The sequence below is a fragment of the Arachis hypogaea genome, chromosome 2 (genome assembly GCF_003086295.3).
Source record: "Arachis hypogaea cultivar Tifrunner chromosome 2, arahy.Tifrunner.gnm2.J5K5, whole genome shotgun sequence".
Taxonomy (NCBI): Eukaryota; Viridiplantae; Streptophyta; class Magnoliopsida; order Fabales; family Fabaceae; genus Arachis; species Arachis hypogaea.
This window is the reverse complement of record NC_092037.1, coordinates 87,564,526-87,591,050: the sequence shown is the minus strand read 5'-3', so window position 1 is coordinate 87,591,050 and position 26,525 is coordinate 87,564,526. Positions and strand designations below refer to the sequence as shown.

The 26,525-nt window shown below is 34.2% G+C and overlaps 2 protein-coding genes and 1 pseudogene across 4 annotated transcripts; 1 reads left to right on the top strand and 2 right to left on the bottom strand.

Moving 5' to 3' along the window:
* Positions 1-241: 241 nt before the first annotated feature.
* Positions 242-3,349, top strand: LOC112749404 (reticulon-like protein B12). Its single transcript, XM_025797659.3, has 4 exons — positions 242-467; positions 747-927; positions 2,144-2,355; positions 2,841-3,349. Exons 1-4 carry the CDS (start codon positions 401-403, stop codon positions 3,008-3,010), a joined length of 630 nt encoding a protein of 209 aa, XP_025653444.1. The 5' UTR covers positions 242-400; the 3' UTR covers positions 3,011-3,349.
* A 9,463-nt stretch (positions 3,350-12,812) lies between these two features.
* Positions 12,813-16,525, bottom strand: LOC112749393 (mitochondrial uncoupling protein 1-like; annotated as a pseudogene).
* Positions 16,526-16,565: 40 nt separating this feature from the next.
* On the bottom strand, positions 16,566-24,248 carry LOC112749382 (uncharacterized). Of its 3 annotated transcripts, XR_011873536.1 has the most exons (7): positions 23,526-24,248; positions 20,976-22,451; positions 20,245-20,684; positions 18,593-20,130; positions 18,068-18,130; positions 17,904-17,967; positions 16,566-16,709 (listed from the first exon to the last, which is right to left on the bottom strand). XR_011873536.1 is itself a non-coding variant. In XM_025797641.3 (4 exons), exons 2-4 carry the CDS (start codon positions 22,422-22,424, stop codon positions 18,666-18,668), a joined length of 3,354 nt encoding a protein of 1,117 aa, XP_025653426.1. In that variant the 5' UTR covers positions 22,425-22,451; positions 23,526-24,248; the 3' UTR covers positions 18,544-18,665. The 3 variants fall into 3 exon arrangements, 1 of the variants encoding a protein (XP_025653426.1); XR_011873537.1 differs by lacking the exons at positions 16,566-16,709; positions 17,904-17,967; positions 18,068-18,130 and adding an exon at positions 18,465-18,490; XM_025797641.3 differs by lacking the exons at positions 16,566-16,709; positions 17,904-17,967; positions 18,068-18,130 and having other exon boundaries at positions 18,544-20,130.
* Positions 24,249-26,525: the final 2,277 nt, after the last annotated feature.

Genomic DNA, 26,525 nt, shown 5'->3' with positions numbered 1-26,525 from the left:
AATGCACATAAACCCTTCTTTGTTGGCCATAAGGAAAGAGTGGAGGGCTCTTGTGTTTGTGTTATGGTTGGCAAAACAGTCTGAAAAAGCAAACAATGCAACTAACAACACTTTTAGGCTGGAAGATTAGACATCCAGCCCCAGCTTTCAAACGACCCATCCTTACAATTCTTGCATACTTCAGGGACCACTTCCACAATTTAATAAAATTATAATAAATAATTATGAGTAAGAAACAATTAAACTATACCAGCATAGTTTCACTGCTTTTCCTTCCTCTCTTTCTTTCTTTCTTTCTTTCTTTTTCTGAGGATCATCATCCCAACGCTCTTTGCTTTTTGGTGTCACACACCCTTATCTGGGTTCAATTTCTTTCCTTTCTCTTCGGTTTATCCCCAAAATGGGTTCATCTGATCGGTTGTTCAATAGGGAAAGAACTCTTCATGAGATCCTTGGAGCTGGTCTTGGTATGCTCAGAACAATTTTCTTAGTTTTTTTTTTCTATTTTTTTTATTTCTTAACTTTATTGTCATTTCTTTGATTCATTATACTCAATTAGTATCTTAATTCAATATCACAATTTGGTCTTGTTTATGTTCATTTAGTACTCTTTGATAGTGGGACTATGGGGTGTGGTGATATCATTTGCTTTTCCAGTGAGAAAGCCAAAAGGAAAGAAAGTGAATTGACATCATTGACCTTGAATCTATGTTATTGAATCAATGGCATTGCTTTATTTATTGCAGTTGCAGATTTGATACTGTGGAGACAGAAGAATATTACTGTGGGAATATTGTTAGTCACACTAGCTGCTTGGATTGTGTTTGAAAAATCTGGTTATACTCTTTTGTCACTTGTTTCCAATGTTCTTCTTCTCCTCATTGTCATTCTTTTCCTTTGGGCCAAATCAGCAGCAATTCTTAACAGGTACTATTTCTTAGAATATATAGTAACTTGACTTGAATATTCTTTCTTATCATTTTTGTTAGATATAGTTTATTACTTACTCAACGATAGAAGAGAGTGGAGAATGATATCACTCATAATACTGAAAAAGAACTCATCAAAAACAATCAATAGAACAAACTCTCAATGTCTGTGGGAGTTGAACTCTGTACTGTGCCACATAGCATCAGTGACTCTTTCTAGTATTCAAATTCTTTTTGTGTGTTGTTTCAAACTTGAATGTGTTGGAATGTTGAAGTATATATAGTATATATAGATCATTGGTTTTAATTCAGGTCATTTCTTCTGATCTAGAATTATTAATGTTATTCCTGTCTTTGTAGTACTTTTCACAAGTCTTACAGGAGATCAATGCTAAAGAAAATGTCAAATGGAATAGAGTTTTCACTTTTCACAGATACTATCAATAAATTATCGGACGCCGTAGTTTGATGATATTGAAGAATTCATCTTGTCCGTTGAAATCAAGTATTATTCTTGATAACCATTAACAATAGTGTTGCCCTGAAGTTTCTTTTCTTTTTTCTAAAAATAAAAATTAAGTTCATTATACGCAGTGGCACTAGCAAGGTCTAAGTTCTAACTTCTAACCCTAAGAAGAGACTTCTGTAAAAGAATGCTATTCTCCCCTTTAAAATTGTTGCTATGCTGTGGATGCTGGATTATATTGATGGGTGCTGCTACATTAACCTATGGCCATTGCAACTGTGAAATTGAAGCCTAGTTATCAGTGTTGATAATAATGTCTGTTAGGAAAATATTTTTTCAACTTCTATAAGTATTTACTCCATGCCAACACCTGGTTTACCATTTCAATTTTAATATGGTCTCCACTTCAATTGAAGTCTTGTTTCTACCCTTAGATCTTGTTTGTGTCCCATAAACACCAGATGTTCAAATAACACCATTCATCAGTCTGTTGGAGCAAATGATTCTTCATTTGAATCTATAGTCCTGCTGCCCTGCTGGGCCAAATAAAGTGAATTCAATCAATTCAAATGAGTTGGTTTGATGAAATATGCTAAATTGACAGCCATTTCAAAGTCTAAATTGGTGTTATATGCCCAGTTTCTGCCGGAATTGTTTGTTCCTTGTACCTTCTTTTAATTTTCTTGTTCCATCACCAAAATGTATAAAAATAAAAATGCTTAAAGAGATGCTACTTTTCTTTTGGCAGACCTGCACCACCTCTACCACATTTGCATTTATCAGAAGAAATGGTGAATGAAGTAGCAACTTTCATCCGAATTAGAGTTAACGATGTGTTTTCGGTTTCTCAAGATATTGCTCTGGGAAAGAACTCAAGGCTGTTCCTGAAAGTAGCTTCATGCCTCTGGTTAATTTCTTTTGTTGGTGGCTTGACTGATTTCCTTACCCTGGCATATACAAGTAAGTCCCTCTGAAACATCATTTCATCAAAATTACACTTTAGGAGAAATACTTTCTTGCGTGTTTTAGAAAATTTTACTGCCACTAATTCTTTGACCTTAAGGTTACGGGTTCAAGCCGTGGCAACAGCCACTGATGTACTTATTAGGTTAGGCTACGTACATTATACTCTTTGGGTGTGGCTTTTCTTCGGATCCTACGACTCTGCGTTAATGCAGGATGCTTGTGCATTGGGCTGCCTTTTTTTTATACAAAAACATTAAAAGGTTAATTGCAATTTACATCCCTAAACTTTGCATCGTCTTCACTTTGGCTCCAAAATTTTAAAAATGCACAAAGTAGCCCCTAAACTTTCCTAAGTATGCAAATGAACCGCTTGAAGTTGAACTTGACACCTTAAGCTTTGATAAATGTGTGTTATCTAATTTTTGTTAACACTTGATGTGAAAAGTAATAATCAAGGTGGTCATTTTGCTATGTTTCAGGTCTCTTTATTGTTCTTACAGTACCAACACTCTATGAAAGATATGAAGATAACATAGATAGACATGTCTTGAAGTGCTACAGAAAATTGTGCCAATTGTATGTGAAAATCAGTGAGGATTATGTCAGCAGAGTCCAACATTATATTTTAGAGAAGCAAAAACTGAGCTGAGTTTGTTCCTTCAAAATTCATTGTGATAAAAGAATTTTATTCACCCTTCCAATGTGAGATTTTGATTGTGGGTTCCGAGGATTGTGGTGGTCTTTTTCCCACTTTTTTGTTTATCTTTTTTATTTCTTTTCATTTTTGCATTTTCCATCTTCATTGATGGGAAATTTTTGTTTGGTACATAATGTCGGAACATTTTTGCTAGATTGGTGCATGTAACTCCAAAGAGTATTTTCTCTTCTTATTAGATAAACCAAGAAAAGTGTAGATGTGGTTGCCAGATCAAAATTTGTCACTTGCCATTATTAACATGTAATATAGTTGGAGCCAGAATCACATTCACATGCTCTCTGTCTCTCTCTTTGTTTTTTGTATTATTACATGTAGAAAATCATGCGCACGTAGATGATTAATAAAATAATAATAGCAAATGTAGATGAATTTGTAAATTATTTTGGTATGTGAGAATTGAAAAGTAACTAGTCTTTTTTTTTTTTTTGCAATATCTTCTAGTCCGACAGATCAAAAATTAATCTGTCGCGAATCAACTCTATTTAGATAGATTGCTATATGTACAAGACAAAATTTAAATCTCTGACACTTGTTTAAGCAGATTAATAAGTTAATTACTAGACTAATCCAAATTAACTAAAGTAACTAGTTTTTTTTTTGGGTCATAAGTAACTAATTTTATAACCGTGCTCTTTTATTTTGAGTTTGAGCTTTGCCCCTTTATTTATTCACAAACAAAAAAAGGAAAAAAAATTATAAACCAATAACATTGAAACAACACACAATCATCTATCTATTCTTATTATATAAAAGTTGATATCAATTTTTTGTATATTAAAATTAAGCCATGTTTCTTCCTCTAATGATGCCACGTTATCAATTTTGATTATTTGACCAAATCTTAGAAATTAACTAATCAACTTTTAGTAAAATATTAAAAAAAATTAAAACCATTACTCCCATGCATAATTAAATAATTAATTTAGAACATATTATTCAATGGAAATATAAAACATTAACTAAATGTAATAAACATCTATATTAAAAGTGTCATAATAATAATATTATCATAATAAATTTTAAATTACAAAATATTTAATTTCATCTTATTTGACCTACTTATATATCATACATAAGACTTTTTTTTAGTAACAGGAAAGTAAAAAACAACCAAACAGAAAAGGAAAATAAAGTCCTAAAGGACTAAGAAGACGCAGGACAGTTTTGCTGAATACTCTTCTCAAACTCATTCCAAGGCACTGGAAGCTCTACATGCTGAGAATGCGATCTCATCGCCGTCTTTTCCATGGTGGCTGCCATTGTATTTACATCTCTCAAAATCAAGAGAAAATCAACGCACCACTTCCAAGTCATGATATCTCTGATTTTAAATACCAAAAGATCGACACAACCAGCATTATCATGAGAATTGGTAACAAGATTGAAATCCTCTAGACAATCTGTTTCGCAAATCACATTTCTTTGCTCCAAGTCCCGAGCTAGAAGAAATCCTCTCCAAATAGCAAACAACTCTTTTTGAAGAATATTGTAGCTTTCAATTGTTCCTAAACAGTCTCGTTGTCAATTTCTATTCCAGTCTCTGCTAACACAGGTAAAACCAATCCGATAATCAAAACCTGAATAACTAGCATCACAATTGATCTTGAAAGTACCCATTAAGAGGAAACCCAAGAGCAACTAATCGTAGAAGGAATAGTAACTCATTGCAGTTCAAAAATATTCCGAAACTCCTTCTCATGGTTAAGTCATACGAGCCACTTTAAATGGAGTCCAAGGTTAGGATGATTAAAAATCTCATTATTCCTAACTCCCCAAATCTACCAAAAACCAGAAAAAAAATCTAAAAAGATGCTCTTTGCTATGAGACAAGAACCAATTCTTCAAATTCAGAACATGACAGAAAATCTCCAAAAACTGCTAAACAAGCTGAGTTTTTGGGCAATCCCAAATACACTGAGAAACTATTTTCTGGCAAGTCAAGCAACTAAGGCAACTATCTGAAGGTGACAGGCCTCTCCTGAAAAAAAAAATAGCAGTGGGCAGTGCCCCTCGCATACAAAGCCAAACAAAAAATTTGATCTTTTTCGAAACAAACTGACGTCAAAGCCAAAGTCAATTTTCTCTCTCCTCCCATCCAAACATCTTATTGTAAAGCCATAAGTAGCCATTGCGAGCATCATAAACCTTAGCCTCCCTCCGGATCAAGTCCAGCCTACAACTGGACTCGCTTGCACATCTGGGTTGTAGGAGAGAATGTTGTCGTACAAAAACTAGTGAAGAAGAGAATAAACATTCTCAAGGTGTCACTCTCCAACCGACCAAAGATCTAAAATTTGGAGATTCGAATAAAAAATATGAATATAATCCATCTCATTACAAAGATGCCCCTCTTTTCTCCATTTAGAAAACCAAAAATTCTAATCCAAATTCCTAATGTATCAATCAAAACCATCCTTCAACATATCCCAAATTTTACACAGGCTCCTCCAAACATAAGATTCGTTATCCGTAGAACAGTTAAAATTGTCACCTAGAGAAAAACAATATTTATCTGCCAACAGTTGAACTCAAAACTTGTGAGGATAATAAAAGAGTTCTCAAACTAGCTTCTCCAAAAAAGCAATATTAGCACAAAATGGATCTCTAATTTCTAGACTACCAAATTTTTTTAGGGTGATCAACACCTTTTAGCTAGCAAGATTTAGCCCCTGACCATTAGTTTGACCTTTCCAGAGAAAATTTCTCATTATAGATGCTAATAGAGTTTGTTATACCTTTGGGGAAGAGAGAGACTTGCATAGGGTAAGTAGGAATAGTAGCCACTACCGAATTGATCAAATAGAGTCTTTCCGCCTTGCTGAGTAATCGTCCTTTCTAGCTGGCTAGCCTTCCCTAGATCTTATAGAACCTCGTTGAAAGATGCTCGAGTCACCTTAGAATGACAAAGAGTAATCCCGAGATAGTTGTCCAAATTCTGGACGAATCTGATGGAGGACACCCCGGTAAAGATTTCTTTCCTTTTCGCGGAAACATTACGAGAACACAACGCTTTATACTTCTCCACATTAATTTTCATCCCAGAAGCTTTACAGAAACTCTCCAATGCTGCCATCACATTTTGAACTTGTCTTTTTTCCGCTTTACAGAAGAGAAGCAAATCATTGATGAACATTAAATAGGATATTCTCGGGCCCCCTCTAAAAATAGCAACCGGCTTCCACTGCCCTATATCAACTTGATGGTTAATCAAGTAGGACAGTCTCTCCATACACAACCCGAAAAGATATGGAGACATATAATCTCCTTGTCGAAGACCTTGACTAGGAATAAAACTGTCCAATCTATCACCATTCCAGAGAATAGACAATGAGAATGAAGTGGCATAGCTCATAATCAGGTTGACTATAGGAATAGGAAAACCAAATTTCATGAGGGTCTATTTTAAAAACCTCTAATCAAATTTTTCATAAGCTTTCTCCAAATCAATATTAAACGTCAGAGTTCATTTCTTCGACTTAGTCTTTTTCATAAAATAAATAACCTCATGCGCTATAATGATGTTGTTTGGTACTACCCTTCCTGGAATAAATCCCCTTGGAGAGGGCCAACAATATCCGTAAGATAAGGGTAGAGTCCGTTGACCAGGACTTTAGTGATGACCTTGTAGACTACATTACAAAGACTGATAAGTCTAAATACCTTCAGAGATACCGGTGAATCTACCTTGAGAATTAGAACCAGAAGAGTCTCCATCATCTTCGAATCAATAGTACCTCCAAAAAAAGCTTCTCTAACCATATTTCAAACATCAAAACCAATAATCTCTCAATATTCCTTGAAGAAATAAGCTTGGAATACATCCAAACTTGGAGCCTTAAAGGAATTCATGCTATAAACAGCTGCCTTAATTTCTTCCATTGTCACAGGCGCAGTAAGATTACAGCAGGCTTTCTCATTCAAAGAAGGAAGTGGAACTTCATCCAAACACCCTAAATCAACATCCTCCACCTGACAGAATAAGATCTTATAGAAGGATTCAACTTCCCGGCTAAAAATCTCAAGGTTCGTCTCCCACACGTCATCTTTGAGAAAGAGACCATGAATCTTATTTATCTTTTGCCGCACAAGGGTCTGAGCATGGAAGAAGCTGGTATTTCTATCCCCGAATTTCACCCACTATTTTCTGGATTTTTAAAATCAAAGAAGTTCCTCTTGCACAAGAGTGTTATTATAATTCTCAATCAATTGTTGCTCCTTTTGATACATGAAAAAATCTTTCCTTTCTTCCAAACGCTTCTGAAGATAATTAATTTGTCGCTCTAATTCATATTTTCTAACAAAAGATGTTACCAAATACTGTAGAATTAAATTCAAGAGAATTTTTCTGCACCTTCGAAAGCTTGCCTTGCACCCCTTTAAAGCCAGACCACCAAGGTTGTTTCACAATATCTCCGTAACCAGGATGAGTAACCCAAGCCACCATAAAATGAAAGGGTCTGTTCCTTTTCGTTGTGGGTGCCCTTCATAGCGCACTAAAATAGGACAGTGATCAAACTGCAGTCTATTCAAAATTTTTGCATAGGCCTTAGGAAAAAGAGATAATCATCCACCACTAATATAAATCCGGTCAAACTGTTTCGCCACCTCAATATTGTTTTTTACTCTCATATACCAAGAAAAACGTCTCCCAATAGTCTTCAAGTCAAATAGAGCACTATCTCTTAAAGAATTAGCAAACTGATTAGCATGGCTACTTGAAAAATGGCAACCCTTAGCTTTATGAGAGAAAAAAACTTCATTAAAATCACCGAGAACAATTCAAGGCTCTTGAAAAGTCGATGACTGAACTACCAGGTAATCCCAAAAAAGACCTCTTGTATTATGCTATGGACTACCATAAATACCACTAATACCTCCAAACCACATCTTCAAGATGAACTTCAATCGTGATACACTGATCGCAAACATCAACCAATTTGCAACAAGTACCTTAAAGAGATCCTCTCTACTTAGAAATAATTCTATTAGATTACAAAATAAAAATATTTATTATATTTTTAAAACAAATTTACAAAATAAACTCTTATTACTTTTATTATTTATAATTTTTTTAAGTTTTTATAATACTTTACATATAATTATATTTAAGATTCTTATGATTATACTTATTTTAATATGCTATTTAAATTAAAGAATCAATTTTGACCATTTTCTAATACTATTTGAAGTTTGCATCACTGGATCAGAGTGAATTTTAAAAAATATTAATAGTTATTTTTATTTTATGCTATTTAAATTGTTCTTATTAAAAATAACTTATTTAATATATATTATTATATATACACAATAAATATTTTAAAAATTTTTATTTTTATTATTATAAATATCATTGAAAACTGTATGCACTAAGAAAAGAAAAACAAATAAAGATAAAAAATCTACAAAAAATACGAAAAATAAAGTTTTCGTACTACAACATAAAAAATTACTATAAATTCAAATTATAAAAAATTCTATTCTTCTTACTATTATAGATGTCATTGAAAATTTGTATAAAGTAGGAGAAAAAAAACGTGTAAATGTCAAAGAAAAATCTACAAAAAATACGAAAAATAAAATTTTGTACTACAACATAAAAAATTATTACAGATTCAAATTATAAAACATTCTATCATATTTTATCAAATTATACTTATCATAAAAAATTTCATCAAATTATAAATTACTAAATAATTATTACATATTCAAAATTAAATTAAAACTCGACTAAAGTATCGTTTTTGTCCCCAACATTTGGGGTAAGTCTTAAAGTTATCTCTAACGTTTCAATCGTCCTATTTAAGTACCTAACGTTTCAAAACTGACTTAATGTTGTCCTACCGTTAGGGATCCGTTAACAGAATTGACGGTGAGACAAAATTAAGACGATTTTGAAACGTTAAGGACTTAAATATGACGAAAATGTTGGGAACAAAAATGATACATAAAAATAAATTTTAATTTTATTCTTCAATAATATCAATTTTTTACTATACATAGTATTCAATTATTTTTTTAATCACATCTAAGTAAATTACATTTAATCATATTATTTTCATTTTAAATAAATTATTTTTTTATAATTTTACTCTTAAAGATTTTTAATTATCATAAAATATTTGTAGAATGACTAGTATATAAACTTGTAAAAAAATAATATATATACAATAAAATATAAATTATACCTTTTGTCTCTAATGTATCAAAATTCTTTAAAATTATAAAAAAATAAATTTATTTAAAGTGAAAGTAATCTGATTAAGTGTAATTTATTTAGATGTAATTAAAAATAATTAAATACTATGTATAGTAAATAATTAATATTATTGAAAGATAAAATTAAATTAAAATTTATTTTTATGTATCGTTTTTGTCCCTAACGTTTACGTCCTATTTATGTCCCTAACGTTTCAAAATCGTCTCAATTTTGTCCCGTCGTCAATTCTGTTAACGGATCCCTAACGGCAGGATAATATTTAGTCAATTTTGAAACGTTAGAAACTTAAATAGGACGATTGAAACGTTAGAAATAATTTTGGGACTTACCCCAAACGTTGGGAATAAAAACGATACTTTACTCAAAGTTACAAATCAAAGTGGTAAATAACTTTTGTGCTATTTAATAAAAAATAAAAAAATTATTAAGCACAACTACCTCAAATTTAATTACACTCTAAGTCACCAATGACACTAAAACATCATCCAATTGAAAAATTGAGTATATACCCATTTTGGTCCTCAAAGAATTTCAAACTAGACATTTTAGTCTCTAACTAAAATTAATTATTCGATTGGTCCCTAACAATTAATTCCGTTAGTCACTTAGGTAGCGTTTGTTTAGAGGTACTGGGACAGAGACTGGAAAACTGAGACACAATATCATGTTTGTTGGCTCAGACACTGGTACTAAAATTTCTGTCTTTGTCCCTAAAATTTCAATATTTCAGTACCTCCAAAAAGTAGGGACACAAGGGACTGAAATTTTTATAGACAGTGACGGAAACTTTAATAACATTTTATACCTAAAATACTCTCATTTCAATTAATTAATTCTAACTTTATCCTTTGTCTAAATTATATTAGAATTTTATTCTTATTTCAATTTCTGTCTTTCACTTTGCACCAAACAAAATATTAAAATTTATTTTAGTTTCTGTCTCTTAGTCTCTGTCTCTCAGTTTCAGTCTTTCAGTCTCCATCTTTCTATCAAACGCTATCTTAGGTCCTTGGCTCCGTCAACTCTAACGGAAGACAAAATGGTCCCTGAAAACTCTAACATGGGACAAAATTATCCCTGACAACTCTAACAAGGAACAAAATGATCCCTGATCCCTTTATTCGAAAACGACATTGTTCTTCCCCAATTTTTATCATATCTTGCGTAACCCTAACATTCATACTCTCCTTCTTCACCTTCACAGTCTTCTTTTTCATCTTTTCCTTCCTCCTCTTTAGCTCCAAGATTAAGCCATGGTGTAATTTTCACACGTGTCGCACCTACCTCAACATGTCATGGACCACACACCTTCCAAATTTTTGTGATTGGTACATCACCTCCTCTGCACTTCATCCATCAAAAGCATCCACTTCCACATCTTTGATAACATCACCTCTAACCCCGACATAGTCCACGGCATCCTCAAGACCAAGTTCCACAACTACTCTAAGGGTACGCCTTTCTCCACTCTCCGGCAAGTAATATAGATTGTTGGACATTAGGACATCATGAGAAGATTCTCCTTCGACATCATATGCAAATTACATCTCCACCCAATTCCAAACAAAGTGGGCATAGTTCCAAAAAATAGTAACAAAAACAAAGCAATAACTACAAAGAAAACATAAAAACTAGCATAAAACAGCAATCAGGGAGCAAAAGAATATAATTATTTTAGCTCATCTAAAGACACTTCAAGATGAACCTGATCAGTTATATAACATCAAACCATGATCATTTTCCTACCAACTTTTAATCTGCAGAATTATTGGCCTTTTTCATAGATCAGTAAATCATGCATCAAAGATCAACTTCATATGTCTTCTTATTCACCTTAGACTTGATATTTGCACTCATAAGTACATCAATTACTCCTATATTGTCAATCTTGACACCATCAATTTGTGCATTCTACAACTTCCTCCTTTAACTTTTCTAATACCAACACTCCATTATTAAAGACAATGTTATTTCTACATCTCCATGTGCACCATATTATAGAAAAAAAATAACACCATCCACACTTCCTTCATATCTTTCTTCATCCTTCTATCCATCCACACCTCAAAGCATTTTTTGGTGGTTCCTGGCCAAACCCAAATCACACTCCAATCCACCAAGATTGATCCCCACAACTTCCATATACGATCACATGAAAAAAACAAGTGATGTACCATCTCTAATCTATCCTTACATAAGACACAAAAGGATTCCGCTTCTGGTACAATCTTAAACTTACATAATCTATCTCTAGTATTCAATCTTTTTAAAATTACAAACCACATCAGTAACTCAACCCGTGAAGAATTTTTTTCTTATGAACATTAAATTTATAGAGTGTGCATTGTATAGTTTGAAGTTACAGTGTTAGACTGTTAGTGTTATGCGATATATGATGAAAATTGGAAGAGATCAGTGTCGTTTCCGAACAGAGGAGATCATGGACCATTTTGTCCCATGTTAGAGTTGTCAGGGACTATTTTGTCCTCCGTTAAAATTAATGGAGTAAAGGACCTAAGTGACTGACGAAGTTAATTGTTAGGGACCAATCGAGTAATTAATTTTAGTGGAGACTAAAGTATCCAGTCTAAAATTTTTGGATTTGAATCCTCTAAATTTTGAATTTCACTTTAGAGAGTAAAATTTGATTTCTCACCATTTATTTCATAGGTGGGACCAAGATAAAATATGAGAGAGAAACTATTTAAGGGTGAGAGATCAAACTTTACTCTGTAAAGTAAAATTCAAAATTTAGAGGATTCAAATACAAAATTTTTTGAGAACCAAAATAGGTATATATTCTAAAAGATTTATACGACCTCACACTTATATTAGAAGTCAAAATATATGATTTTAAGTTGAAAAAAGACAACAATACACCGTTATTAAGATATTTATTTCAACAAAAAATAGTAAAACTCAACCCGTATTACAACAAATCTAACAAGGTAATACTACAACAATTTTATTTATTTAAAACATCATTTATATTTTTTATTGATCATAAGAACCACCTTCACCAACACTAATATCATCAGATTTAGATAACATACTAATCAAGACATTAAGGAGTAAAAAAAGTAAACAAATCCAAAGCACATCTTTAAATAAAGAACATACATACAAAGATGGAACAAAAAAGACAATAAAAAATATATACAAATTAACAATTTTGAAAAAACATCTCTACACAAGAACATAAGAAAAAAAGAAACAAGTCTATCAACAACTGAATAAAATAAATAAAAAAAGAACAACCACCACATAAAAAGACTAAATCCGTTAATTAAAACAAATATAAAAATAAAAACAAATAAAGATATAACTTTGTACAACTTCAATATAAAAAATTTTTATATTATAAAATATTTTTAAATAAAAAATACATCAAATTTTATATTAATTTGTATATTTTAATTAATTTTTAAATAATATAATACTTATTAAAATATATTTTATATTATCATTAATTTAGCGCGGGTCTTAATCTAATTTAGAATTAATAGTTAAAAACTATTAGAGAATTTAACATATTTGATTAAATTTTTATCTAATAATTTTTAATTAACAACTTCATACCCTAAACAAACTACATGAGTTTTCCTTTTTTTTTTGGTTTTACTTGTTTCCCTTCTAATAACTATTATCTCTCTCCATATATCTTCTTGTTTAACCGCATCATGGGTAGCAAAATATAGAGATGACCCTCTATTTTCAATAACCTCCATTGCATTTGGCAGTCACAAACAGTTTCCTTGGAAAATCCTCCATGTAAATTGGTTGTGTTCAGGTTGACTCTAAACGTCCAACGATCTTCTTTGTCTGTGACGAGAAGAAATGAAGAGGATTCAAGAATGACATATAAGTTTGACTCCACAAAAAATTGATAATCCCAATGCATAACAATGGCATATATGAGATTTTCCAATTTCTAGTATCAAAAACAAGAAGGCTATAGTAGTAAACTACTCATTAGGACTTAGGAGACACGAAACAAAAATAAAGGAAGTGTTAACTTACCTGTTCTAAGGTTAGAAACATGATTACGTTCCAAGATCCTAGCCGTCCAAAATTTGGGATGAAGACTTTATAAAAGGCAAAAGGTCCCTAGAAAACATTAGATTCCAAATTCCATTATCAATTAGTTCTGATAAAACAAACTTTTGACAGTGTATTTCCTTGTGAGCTTGTGAGCACCACAAAAAGATGCCAAGTTGTTCATAGAAGAGCAAAATGGAAACTTCAGAAAGGAAACATACATCGTTCTTCAATGTCTTGAGGAAACAATCAAGGGTGCTTTTGTAACTAGAATCTCCCATCATTCTTGACTTAACCTGCATATATGAGGAAGATAGAATAACACACTATCAGCGGGGAGGAAAAACTACAAAACTGCACACATAAGAAGCTCACATGACAAACATGGCAGCAGAGTAACAAGGAAAATTTTGTAATTTATTTCTACCAAATGGACTACAAAAAGACTTAGTCCCCACTGGGTAAATTTGTGAAAATTGGTTTATTAAAACTAGTTTCTTAAAGATAGTTTTCCAAAAAGTTGAAATAGTATTGTTCAGTAGCACAAGCTGCAAAAATTGTAGTTGGTAAAATTGCTTTTGACATTTAAATGACTTCGATAGATATCACTCTAATAAGGAGTAAGAATAAGGGTAGATATTTATTAATATATAACGTTATATTAAACTTCTTAACTTTAAAAAGCACAAATTAGGTTTGAATAAAGCATACTTAACTTTTCGAAGCTAAAGAACAAACACGTAAATTTTTATTTACTAAATATAAAGAGAGGTTAAACACGTCTAAAAATCTTTACCAAATCGAGTCTTAGAAATGTTGAAACAAAATTATTATTAAACATTATTTGTTTAATAATATCTATTTTGAATCTTAGTCCATCTCAGGTAAGCAGAATAAATTCATAATTCATAATCAAATTGTAAATCAATTATTATTATTATTTTTTTTTTTTTTGGGTTATGTAAATCAATTACTTTACACACAACTACATATTCAAGGACAGAAGCTTTATGTTTCCCATTTTAACTATAGATACTATGCATGAACACTGAAAAATTACCACATCAACTGGAGAGCCAATACAAACAGCAAAACACCCTCCCCCTAGACCAGAAAGGAGATGAGTTACAACATTGTCAGAGAAGCCTGGCAATTTCAAAATAGTCTGCATTTTGGAAAGAAAAAAGGTTATCTAAAGAAAGGAAGAAAAAAAATATGCTTGCTCCAAAATGATAAACTCCATTAACTTCTATATAACCTATTTCACTTGATCATTGCTGGCCAATTCAGCAGCATTGATAATAGCATTTCTGGCTATATTGGGGCCAAGACCAGTCCAAAGGGCTGCAATTCCTTCCTATTGATAGATAGATACCAGTTTAGACAGAAATAATCAGAACTAAAATAAACTAAAATTCACTATCTCTTTAATAAACATGCAAGTTGAATTCATATACCTGTTTCACAATTGTAGAATATGCATTTAAAGATCCCGAGTAACGCCTTGGCACACCAGGAGGCAATTTTCCTTCTGCTTGAAGTCTAACTTCAACAATATCTGTTGGATTCGCCACTGCAATTGCCACATCACCTATTGGATGGTAGTACAAATAGAAAGAACTCATTATTAGTGTTGTTTGCATTGAGTCTATGCTAGAAATGAATGGCACAAGTTCCTGCTAGCAGAGAAAAGACAACAATCCATGTAGTTTGATATAGAAATGAAAAAAACAAGTAGTTGTAACGATTTATATCATTCTATCAACTTAAACTTTTAGAACAAGTGATTTTATGACCCCAACAACGTTCAGCATTTGGCCTTACCGCGTTGTTAGCGCAACAAGAATTTTTTTGCGCAATCGAACATCTCCGACATGATCCTTTCCGACATATAAAGTCTTAACCTGTTTTGAAAAATGTTATTCACACCATCATCATATAACATAGCAAATCATAACACAAGCTAGTTATGGAGATGAGATGTGAAACTCACAGGATCATACAACCCAATTCTTAAACCTCCATACAAGCATTGATGATGTATCCCCGGCACAATGCCCTTCAGAGTGCTGCAAGACCTTCTTCCCTAGCAATGGTCGCAACAGTTCCCATCATACCCTTATAATTAGGCGTCGTGAGTGCATTGGCACCCAAAGCTTGTTTTTGAAGCTGAAGCCTAACTTGGGCAGTGTCCAAGGGAATAGTGCACACCTATTTCATCCAAGATAGCAAACGATGGACACCTTATGTCTTTCTATCAATTCATTACGTAAAACTTAAGGATGGTGCTTATATGTACCGTTAACTACCGTGACGTGTTTATTTATGAAAGATTATCATGTAGATAATAATTTTTGGAGTGAAACTTCTGTTTTGGTAGAATTCATAGTAAACAAAGAACAATTGATTAATGTTATATGGAAACTCAAAAGATAATGAATATTTCATTATCCAAAATTACATTATTTCCATGCTCATGTGGCAGCAATAGGACACGTTCTAAAATCAATCTAAGGATGCAAAAGATAATTGTCACTTTACTCAAATTTCAAATATGGCCAGAACAGAATACTTACAAACAAAGCAGGATGCAAACAGAAGACGGAAAACACATTCTAAAATCAATCTAAGGATCAAGACCGTTAACTAGTTTCACACACATTCCTACATAATGCTGAATTCTTAGTTAACATAATATAAAACACTTAATAATCACCCAGTTTCCAGTTCTACCATCATAAATGGTATTTTTAACACAAAACAGGAGTATCAATGTTACTCTTCCTCTCTTCCTCTTATCAACTTAAGCTTTTGTCTCAAGCAGTATCATGACATGGTATTAGAGGTTTCACAATAGAAAAAGACAAATAAAAAGAGAAAGTTGTATGCAAAATTGATGCAAACTCAAAAGGACACTCTTATGGAAATTCCTTTTCGGTTTTTTTTTTTTCTCACATGATCATCATATATATCATAGCACCAACCAAAGACCAATGCTTGGATGTGTTAGATAATTTCATACTTCAAGACTTGTTATACATTTAACTCGGGAGAGAGATGAAGAAGAGAGAAAGACCTCAGCAAAGCATGCAGAGAAAGCACTGCTGGTGAAGGTTCCAGCAAAGGAGATCACAGGTTTGGACTTGCCATCAGCTACCATTTTTTCCTTTCAATTCTGAAGAACAAAGTGTCGTGTTTGGGAAAGGAAGAAGCGAAGGTTTGGCGTTTGCATTTGGAAATTGAGAACTATACTGTGGCTGTCTCTATCATCCATTTATACACATCAAAGTGTTGGTGTTGTTGCTTTCTGAATCCTCATTTCATTGTTTCTTGTTTCCTTTTTTATCCTCTGTTTCCTTTTGCTTTCTGCCTCTGCTGCTCATTTTTTCAAAAACATAATTCTCTTTATGCTTTCCAAACCAATATATTTGTTCTTGTTATTTTCCTTATTGAAGAACTATTGAGCTCTGATTTAATTTACTTATGATTAAATGTGGGGTTTATCTTTGTTTCTTAACACGGCTTCGGTTGATAATGATGGTAAGCTTATAGACTTATATAGTTGGTATAATGGAATTTATTCAACGTGAAAATTCATAAATTAAAGTAATCTATTCTAGCCTATTCTAGACGGAAAAAGAGAGACATTATCAGAAAGAACAATAGAAGCAGCAAGATAAAGAACATGGCATCCACATGGACCACTTTGCAAGGAAGCTGTAACCACTAAAATTGAGACACATATGTTACTTTTTTTTTATCAAACATATGTTACACTTATTATGTATATAGAATCAAGGATAGGGTTAGAAGTGGGCCGGACTACCGACGGGAGCTCGTAGCTCAGCTCGTTTTAGGCTCAATTTGACTTAGTTTATTTTATTAAACAGACTAAGCTTAGATTTTCTATAAAGCCTATTAGTTAAAATGATCAGATCATAGGTTTTAAAAAAATCTATGAAGTTCGTTGGGTTGACTCATCAAAATATATTTTTTAAAATAAATTATTCTTAATTTAGACTTTTAACTATTCAGTCATATTGAGCACAAAACAAAACTAAAGAATCAATCGTCAAGACTAATTAAGATTGTAGTTTTTTTGTTCAAAAAAAAAGTTTATATTTATGAATTATAAATATGATTATAACATGTGAGTAACACTTGATATAATAAATTTTAGACTTTCAACTATTCACTCACCCTTATTTTTATTATTTGATAGATTGTCATATTTCTTTTGAGAAATGCTAGAGGACCAGCAGAATTTATTGTTTTTTGTCATCATTTTTAGCCATCAACCCAATTCTTTTACTTTAGTAATCCAACAACATACTTTTAGTCCATACTTTTAAACATGGATGACTAACTGTTGGCCAAAAACAATAAATTTTGTTGGTCTTCTAGAATTTTTCATTTTTTTATATTGGTTATTGTATTTATATTATTTAAGAAGATCATGTTAAGTAATATTTTTAAAGTAAAACAAGTTTTCTTTGAAAAAGAAATATTGGAAATGATCGGATCAAATTGAATTTAAGACAAAAAAAAAAAAAAACTAGGCTGAAGTACCTTGTGGTCATGAAGATTTTGCTGATGTTGAAACTCTATCTCTATGAAATCATGAATGGAAATTCTGGCCGTGATCATTCCTTGGAAGGATGGAAAATTTCATTTATAAATCATAATTAGAGACCAATATATATTAAAGAATAAGGATGGAAATATCAAATTACCTTGGCAGCATTCCTCACACCAAAAATTAATTAAGCTTCCACTGATCAAAGAAGTAATTTACTCTGTACAAGTATAAAACTCCCCTGTTAGACTTGCTCACATTAAAAATTGCTTCAATTATTTAAGATAAATTTATTTATTTATGGACAACATTATGATATACCCCAACTTGGTACATTATACAGTAAGGTGATCCAATAGTGTAGATTGAATCTTGATGAATGTCATTCTTTCATGATCCAAATGTAACCATTGGATCACCTTGTTGCATCTTAGACATTTTCTTAAATCCTGGTAAGTAAGAAGCATGCAATACATTCTCACCTTAGTGTTTTCGGAAATGTTTAAACATTTTGGTTACCAAACGCCAGCTTGAAGGTAACAGAGAATTAATAATTGAGGGACATTTTGGTTGTTTACTCCTTGAATTAACAACAAAGTGAATGCATGAGCATGATAACATGCAAAAAAGGACTTAACTCGAGGTATGTACACTATTTATTATGGGATACAAAAAAATTTACCCTCCTCCACATCGAAAATACAGAAAGGGGTTCAACAAAATGCAAGTGTGACCCTTTGGCAGAGAGACGTCTTTTATGAGAGATATAAAGCTTCTAAATAATCATCGATGTAGGCTAAGCTAGGCCAGTGATCTGTACGGATACGAACTAAAGTTGAAACATCACCAACTTCCATTTGGAAAAGAAGATGGAACCTTGGTGGAAGAAATATCAGCACAAGAAAACAGCCCAAGTATCTTCTTCTGCCATTGCTAGTAACTCCCTTCTCATACTCTTGATCATTGTAAGTAAGGCGAAGTGGACCTGCCTCAAGATTAGCGACTGATGTAGCATCACGGGAATCATCCTCCCATATGATGTCCTGGATGATTCTCCTTTCCCATAGAGCTTCAATCAGTGGCTCCCCCCTCACACCTATGACAAAGGGTGCCAGATGGTGCTCGGTTGCACGGATCAAGGAGGTTGCAGGAACATCGAGAAGCTTGACAGATTGAGTTCCACTGATGGCAGCAATCCCATTGCGGCCTTTTAATTGAAAAGTTTCCCTGCCAGTGTTGGAGGATGAGCCACATGCCTCCCACAAAGCAGTGAACAAGTCAAAGTTGTATCGAGGTATCACGGCTTCTGGGATGTCGGATGGGACAATAGCCTTTAGAAACATATCTTCTATGCCTACTGTGATTCCCTGAAGTGGACCTTGGATGATTTGACCATTTTCTGCATTCGTTTCAATGTGAACATCAACGATACCTGGTGTTGGTTCCCTAGGCTCCAATTCGATGATAACTGTAGTTCTATATTTTTCTTCTCTGAAATCACTCCCAACAGGAACAATACTTAAGGATGCATTTTGAGATGAATCATCATTGCTGTGAGGTTCACCAAGAAGGAATGGTATGTGGCATGATGGAATTGGTCCATACGGTGCAGAAGAGGAGAAATTCAGCACAGTAGCATATATAGCAGGAAGTGCATCCATATCATCCAAGGATGTGGTGGTGCTATCAATTCCCAATAAGCGATTGAAAGTATTAGACTCGAATCTTAATCTACATGATATTCTAACTTTGAGTCCTGGCATATATCTGAAGTCAGGTATAGAGGAAAAGTGCTTCCTTAATATATTCAAAATTTCTGCAACTTTAGAATCCATCACACGGAGCGGCGCTTGTGGTTGATCCAGTTTTCTGGTTTCATGAGTGATCTCTGTACTGGAGTTCTCGGAACATTCCTTGTCCTCAACAGGGGTTTCAAGGTCCGTGATGCTCTCAAGATACACAGGTTTGCTGTTATTTACAACTAAATTTGATAATGATAGAGACCAAAATTGTTTAACAAGCAATGGGGTGACACGATCAAGATGAATGCATGTGGATAAGTTTTTAATTGTCTTGAGTTTCTGAGTAGATCGAGGAGACTGAACGTTGAAAAACGAGGATGGGTGTGAAGATGGTGAAATCCCATGGATCGTGTTCCCAAGGGTCAGGATGTCTCTGAGCTTCTTCCCGGGAATGCAGACTAGCATACGCAAATAGATCCTGCAAAATGCCCCATATCAGAATGGCCAGGCATTATTTAGTTCAATAAAGGTGAAGGAAATAATAATAATAAAAAGAAAGATTATATCAAAAGAAGCAACCCAAATGCAATACCTTGAACTATCACGAACTTCCAAATCAGGAAAATGGAGGCAAGTAAAAGCAAGCAGATGAGATAGTCTAAGGAACAATCTAGAACTATGGTGGTGCATCATCATAGTTCGACAAATTCCAAGAACTCTGCTTCCCTGTGACCAAGATTTTAACCCAGTATTTGGGCCATGTCTCTCCACAAGGAAAATGATGAAGTTTGCGAGAAGATCTAACAATCCACATGGAGGTATTGTTTGATTTTCAGCAATTCTATCAAATATAGGGAAGCAGTAAACCAACTTATAATCCATTTTCACTTTTGGAAGCAAGTGCTCATCAAATTTCTGAAGTAAGCGCTCAGCCAACCAAGAATGTTTCTTACAAAAGAGTAAACGGTCAACAAATGCCACAACAACAGGAACCACTCTCCGACTCTCCAACATCATGTTCACGAGCATCCCCTGAAAAAAGAAACTTGAATCCATCATGCCTAGAGACATGGCAATGATGAAAGGCACAAGCAAATATCAACTTGCCATAAATTTTTAACCATGGAATCTGATAACTTTAGTTACTGACATATAAGGGACAAGAAAGGGAAACTTGACATCTGAGACGCCTATGACAAAAATTCTCTATATTACAAGGAGCAAATCCATTGTGAGAATGCAAAATCTAAAATAGAAACACTGCAAACATACAAAAATAAAATAAATAAACAAATAAAAAGATTCTAGCATTGAAAACTATACCTCTATGGTATGAAATATCATAGACTCCAACAGATTTCTTGTGGTAGAAGGATCATTGTTTGAATGAGTTGATGCACCAATTAGAAACTTATGGAAAGTACGGAACGCAATGGCAATTTCAGTGCTACTGGGAGGCAACCATTTGAAAGATGATACACATATGAGACCATCTTCAAGCAGCTTCACTGAATCAACTAACTCAGCATCCCGATCTTCTTTCATTCTAAGTACCTCAACACACACCGAGCAAAACACAAGAAGGTCGAGCTTCAAGGCCTTCAAAGCCAGTGGATCAAATAAAGCAGGGTAAAAACTTGAGCAAGCCTTGATCATAGACTTAGTCTTCTGACAACTTCTACTAAAAATAAGCTGATTGAAACCCAAAAACCACTGCACAGCCAGCAGCCGAAAAACCAAGTAATGCTGTGATTCTCTTGAAATCAACAAGAGCCTTTGTGAAAGCTCCCATTCTTGGCCAGCAAAAGCATCCAAGAAACGCAAATACATCATCAAAATAACATGGCACAGAACAGGGTTATAGGAATAAATCAACCCGAAAAACTGCACCTTCAGCATTGAAGGTTGCATTTCCAATGCGGCAGCCACAGGAATCACCATCGCCATGAACTCCATCATCCCACAAGGTGTCAAAATCTGTGGCCACTCAAGCAAAAACGCCAAAGCCTTCCTCAACTCCTTCAGGTTCAAATTACCACCATAAGCCACCCCGGAATCACTCAACACACATTGTGGCGCATTGAATGGGACCATAGGAATGGAAGAATTCACAACAGAAACATGCAATTGCTTAACAACAATGTTATGAATAGCCATGGTTAATAGCAAGATATAACCTTGCGAAGCATGTGTTCGTTCGTTCTGGCACAAGCTCCACAAGTGGCCAACGACGTCGGAGAGAAGGCACGGGTTGGAACGCTCCAATTCGCGCAAGCACTCGCATGCGATGGATCGGGTTTGACGATCCGACCCGAAATTCGGCCGGTTGATGACCGTTAACAACAGCTCAACCAAACTTACAATTTGTTGAACGTGTAATTGAAGCTTCTTCTCAGTGACGCAAACAACGATCGAGGTAACAGAGATCATGAACTGTTCTCTGAACGAGGTGGTTATGTAAACGCCGTCGATCTGGGATTGGACAACGGTGCGGAGCGCGTCAATTACACGGTCGAGTTGGTGTGCGTGGTCGTCGTCAGGAGTAAAGAATGAATCGGAGAACTCGTCGAGGAATACAAGGAGCTGGAACTTGACGGAGAGAGGGAAGTCCTTGCGGAGGACCGAGTTGAGGAGGAGATCGAAGAGCGAAGGGAGAGAGCTCCACTTGTTCTGCCTTCTTTCTCCGCCACTGAATTGGAAGTCCTCGATTAGGGTTTCCCATTCCTGAGGTGTTAGCGGCTTCGACGGTGGAGGCGCTGCCTTCTCCGTCATGGCACGATGGTCGTTGAGAGCAGCAGCCTGCAGTCAATCGAAAGCTATATGTCACAAATATATAAAGTAAGCATTTAATTCACTCATTTTAGTGTGCCTAAGATGCTTTAAAGAATACTTGCAAGTCAAGAGCAAACAAACAAGTAACGAGAAGCATAAAGACACTCAAGAGCAAACAAACAAGTAATGAGAAGCATAAAGACACTTAGGCATGATATCGAGTAATTGTGAAGTGGAACGATGAATGGAAATTGATTTGTTGTACGAGTAAACTCATTGAGCAAAATAAAATATTGAACTCACACACCAATCAATAAAACAATTTCAAATTTGTTTGTAACACCTACTTAACATAAAGTGTAGAAACATGGGTGCTATATAACTTAGGAAAAGAAAGATATTAGTTGAAATCAAGTACATAGCAAGCATGATTCAATATAACTTGGAAAGCTTTCAAAAAGATGTTAATAGGCAAGCTCACAATCTAACTTCACAATTTCAATGCAATATGCCAAGTAAATTACCTAAACTATGTGAAGTACAAACATTCAAACAATTTAGGTTCTAGTATGTCTACATAAATGCACAAACTTGATAACGAAATTAATAATCAATATGAACAAGCATCACCAAGTAACAAAATGCATCATTCTTAATCAATTGCCTAAACATGAATCATCAATTCAAATCGCATGGTAACTACAACATGTAATTTAAAAATCTAAAAACGCTTCTAGAGGCAATTTACAAACACTTGGCATGCACAAATATCAAATATGCAAAATCAATGCAACCAAGTAGTAATTGACAACCCAAATTCAAGTTAACGCCATTCAACCCAATTTTCAGCGAAAAAACATTCTTTTAACATAAATTCATACAAATTCAGCATATACAACACAAAATCAGCAGCAATATCCATCAATTCAGTCAATTTCCAACACTTTCCAGCAACATATCACAAAAATCTAACCTTTCTTAACAACCTAAATCCACTAAAACTGAAAATTAACTTTAACTAAGGTCTACTAATTACTTAATAACTTTAACTCAGCAAATTAAAATTAACTAACAGAAATTAAAGAGAGTTTGAAGAAAAACCTTGAATGATGATCCAAAAACAGAGGGAACAGAGAATGGGGGAGGATTGCAATGGCACTGTGTTGTTGCCAAAGCTAGAGACGGCGGACGTTGGTTGCCCGGAAGTTGGGAAGCTCGCCGGAAACGGGGAAATAGGGGCTGTTAAGCGTGTTCTGTTTCAGAAAGTTTGAGACAGGGACATGGCAGAGTGGGAGGAAGAAAAAGAAGAAGGAAGTCGCCACGGCGCTGGGTGGCCGGCGGCGAACAGGGAAGGAGGGGAAGAAAGAGGGAAGGAGAGAGGGAGAGAGAGAGAGAGAGAGAGAGCTCGGTGTGGTGCTGGTTCGAAGAAGAAGAAGAAGAAGGAGGAGGAGGAGGAGGAGGATGGTTCGGCGATGGTGGTGGCTGGCGAAGGTGGTGGTTGAGGAAGAAGAAGAAAAACAGAAGCGTGAGGAGAGGATGATGAGCTCGAAGGGGAAGGAGAAGAAGAGAAGAAGAAGAAGAGGGAAGAGAGGGGAATGCTCGCCGGTGAAGTGATCGGCGGTGGGTGAAGGCCGGAGGCGATGGCGACGAAGGTGATGTTTGAGAGAGAGGGGAGTAGCTGCTGCGTTTGTTGTTTGAATGAGAAGATCGGGTGAGAGAGTCGGGGCTCGCAAGGTTAGGGGATTCGGTCAGGGGGTGCGTAAGGGGAGATGGCTACGCATAAGCTGCGAAATCTTGGTACGCATCGTACCAACGCACGTTCGCGATCTGAATCTCAGCGCAAAATTTTTTTATAGTTACTAAAATCAGTTACTAAAATCACTCACTAATGTATTTTTGTATAAATATATGTAATTTAATTTATTTTTAATATATAATTGTACTAGTATTAAATTTATGTGATGCACAAACTTATATTTAAATTTGACATGTTAAATCAAAAATAATATTTTATAGTCATAAATTTTTTAAATTTAGTATAACACTATTATCGTCATTATATAACGCTGTTTTATCTTTATTTAAAGTAAAATGTAAATAAAAGAGTTTAAACTCTATAATATTCTTAAATCATAAGGAGGAAGACACGAAAAAATAAGAACATATATAACTGTAATAATAGCATATCAATTTTATACTAAACTTTATATTAAAAGGCTAATAAAAATTTATCGACAACCTAATATCTTACTAACTTCATTAAAAAAGCAATTGGCATATGATGTTGTGCTCTCTGTTACACATTTCATCTCAAATCTAAAAATTGAGTTATAGATAATTTAGTTATATTTACAGTAAATATTTGTACAAAAATATAAATCATAACATGCTAATGAAAATAATATTATTCTTATCTAAATATTATTAAAAACTTCTTTGAACACGACATTTATTGTTGATGACTTTGGATTGTCGTCTTCGTCCAGAATTAAAACCCTGAGGCCACTGCGACTGTTAACTCTTAACAAAGCAACATAAAGTTGTCCATGAGTGAACACTGATTTTGACAAGTAAAGTCCTACATGTGATAATGATTGACCCTAACTCTTGTTAATGGTCATTACAAAGCATACTGTTAATGGAAATTGTCTTCGTTGAAACTTAAATGGTAATCCTGAATTTGAAGGGATCAAGTTCATTCTTGGAATGTACACTATATCTCCAATATTTTTACCGGTCACTACCGTCACTCCAATTACATTGTTACCAAGTTCGTTAACTATTAATCTTATCTTGTTGCATAAACCTGAAGTCTGGTCTATGTTTCGCAGTAGCATTACAGCGACTCCTAGTTTTAAAGTCAACTTGTGATTGGGTAGTCTCGAACTTTGATGTCATTTAGGAACTCTGTGAGAACCACGTTTGTTGTACATCTTCATTCTCATCAGCTTAACATGTTGTGTCAAACATAAATACTCCTTTTCCATCTTTGGAAAGATTGTCAAGACGAAATCGTTTACCTTCTCGACACTCTCAAGCGTGGGTGCAAAAATTGCCCTACTCTAAAAATACCTGTAATCTGACATATTTTGCAACAAATTTGGATATGCAAAGTCTACCAAATGAGAGAGAGGCTCATCAGTAGTTGTAATCAATAGATCATCTGGAATTTCAACTTCTGATTCATCACTAACAACAAAACCAATATTTTCATTTCCAACATTAAGTATCCAATTAGCAAATCTCTTCATTTCACCTTCATATTGATCCGAAGAAGACGTTAAAAGCCTCATATTCGTATGCAGTTTCAGAACCTTACAAAATGACCACATATGGGATGAGTTAATAGACGATGACAATATATCGTGTCTACTTCCTTTCGAAATCACCGGAAGTATCTGTCTGAAATCACCTCCTAGAACAACAACCTTACCACCAAATGGTTGATGTATCTTATGTTGATCGATAACTGACATAGGATCCCTTAGCGTCCAATCAAGTGTTTCAAAGCACATTTTATTGAGCATTGGAACTTCATCCCAAATTATTAAGCAACTTTGGATGAGCAGCTCAACCTTCAAACTGCCATGCTTGATGTTGCAAGTAGATTCATCAATAATTGTAATGGGTATTTAAAATCTAGAATGAGCCGTTCAAACCCCCATATTCAAAGAGATCACTTCGTCACTTCATCTTCTTCATCTTCTTCGAACTGAAAGCTCTATATCCTGGCATTTGCAAGTCCTAGTGAGGGTTTTATGGTGAAGCAAATTTGAGTCCGTCGAGTCCTGCTCATTGTTGGCTCAAAATCGGTGAAGAAAGGAGCAAAGCTTCCTCGCAAAGCCCCCTGACACAGAGGTAGGCATACAGTGAATAAAATATTTTTTATTTATTTTTTATAGTGTGGATTTGACTTGGGAATTTCGTGTTGGTTAATGAAAAATCATTGAGGCCATATTATTATCTAGGATTTTTTGCACCGGGTGGTGTGGGTAAGAGTTTTCAGAATGCTCTATTTTTACACAGAAAATAAGAGTGTTTCTATATGTTTATAAACAATATTGGATTATGTTCTATTGTAGTTTGCTGATTGTATTATTA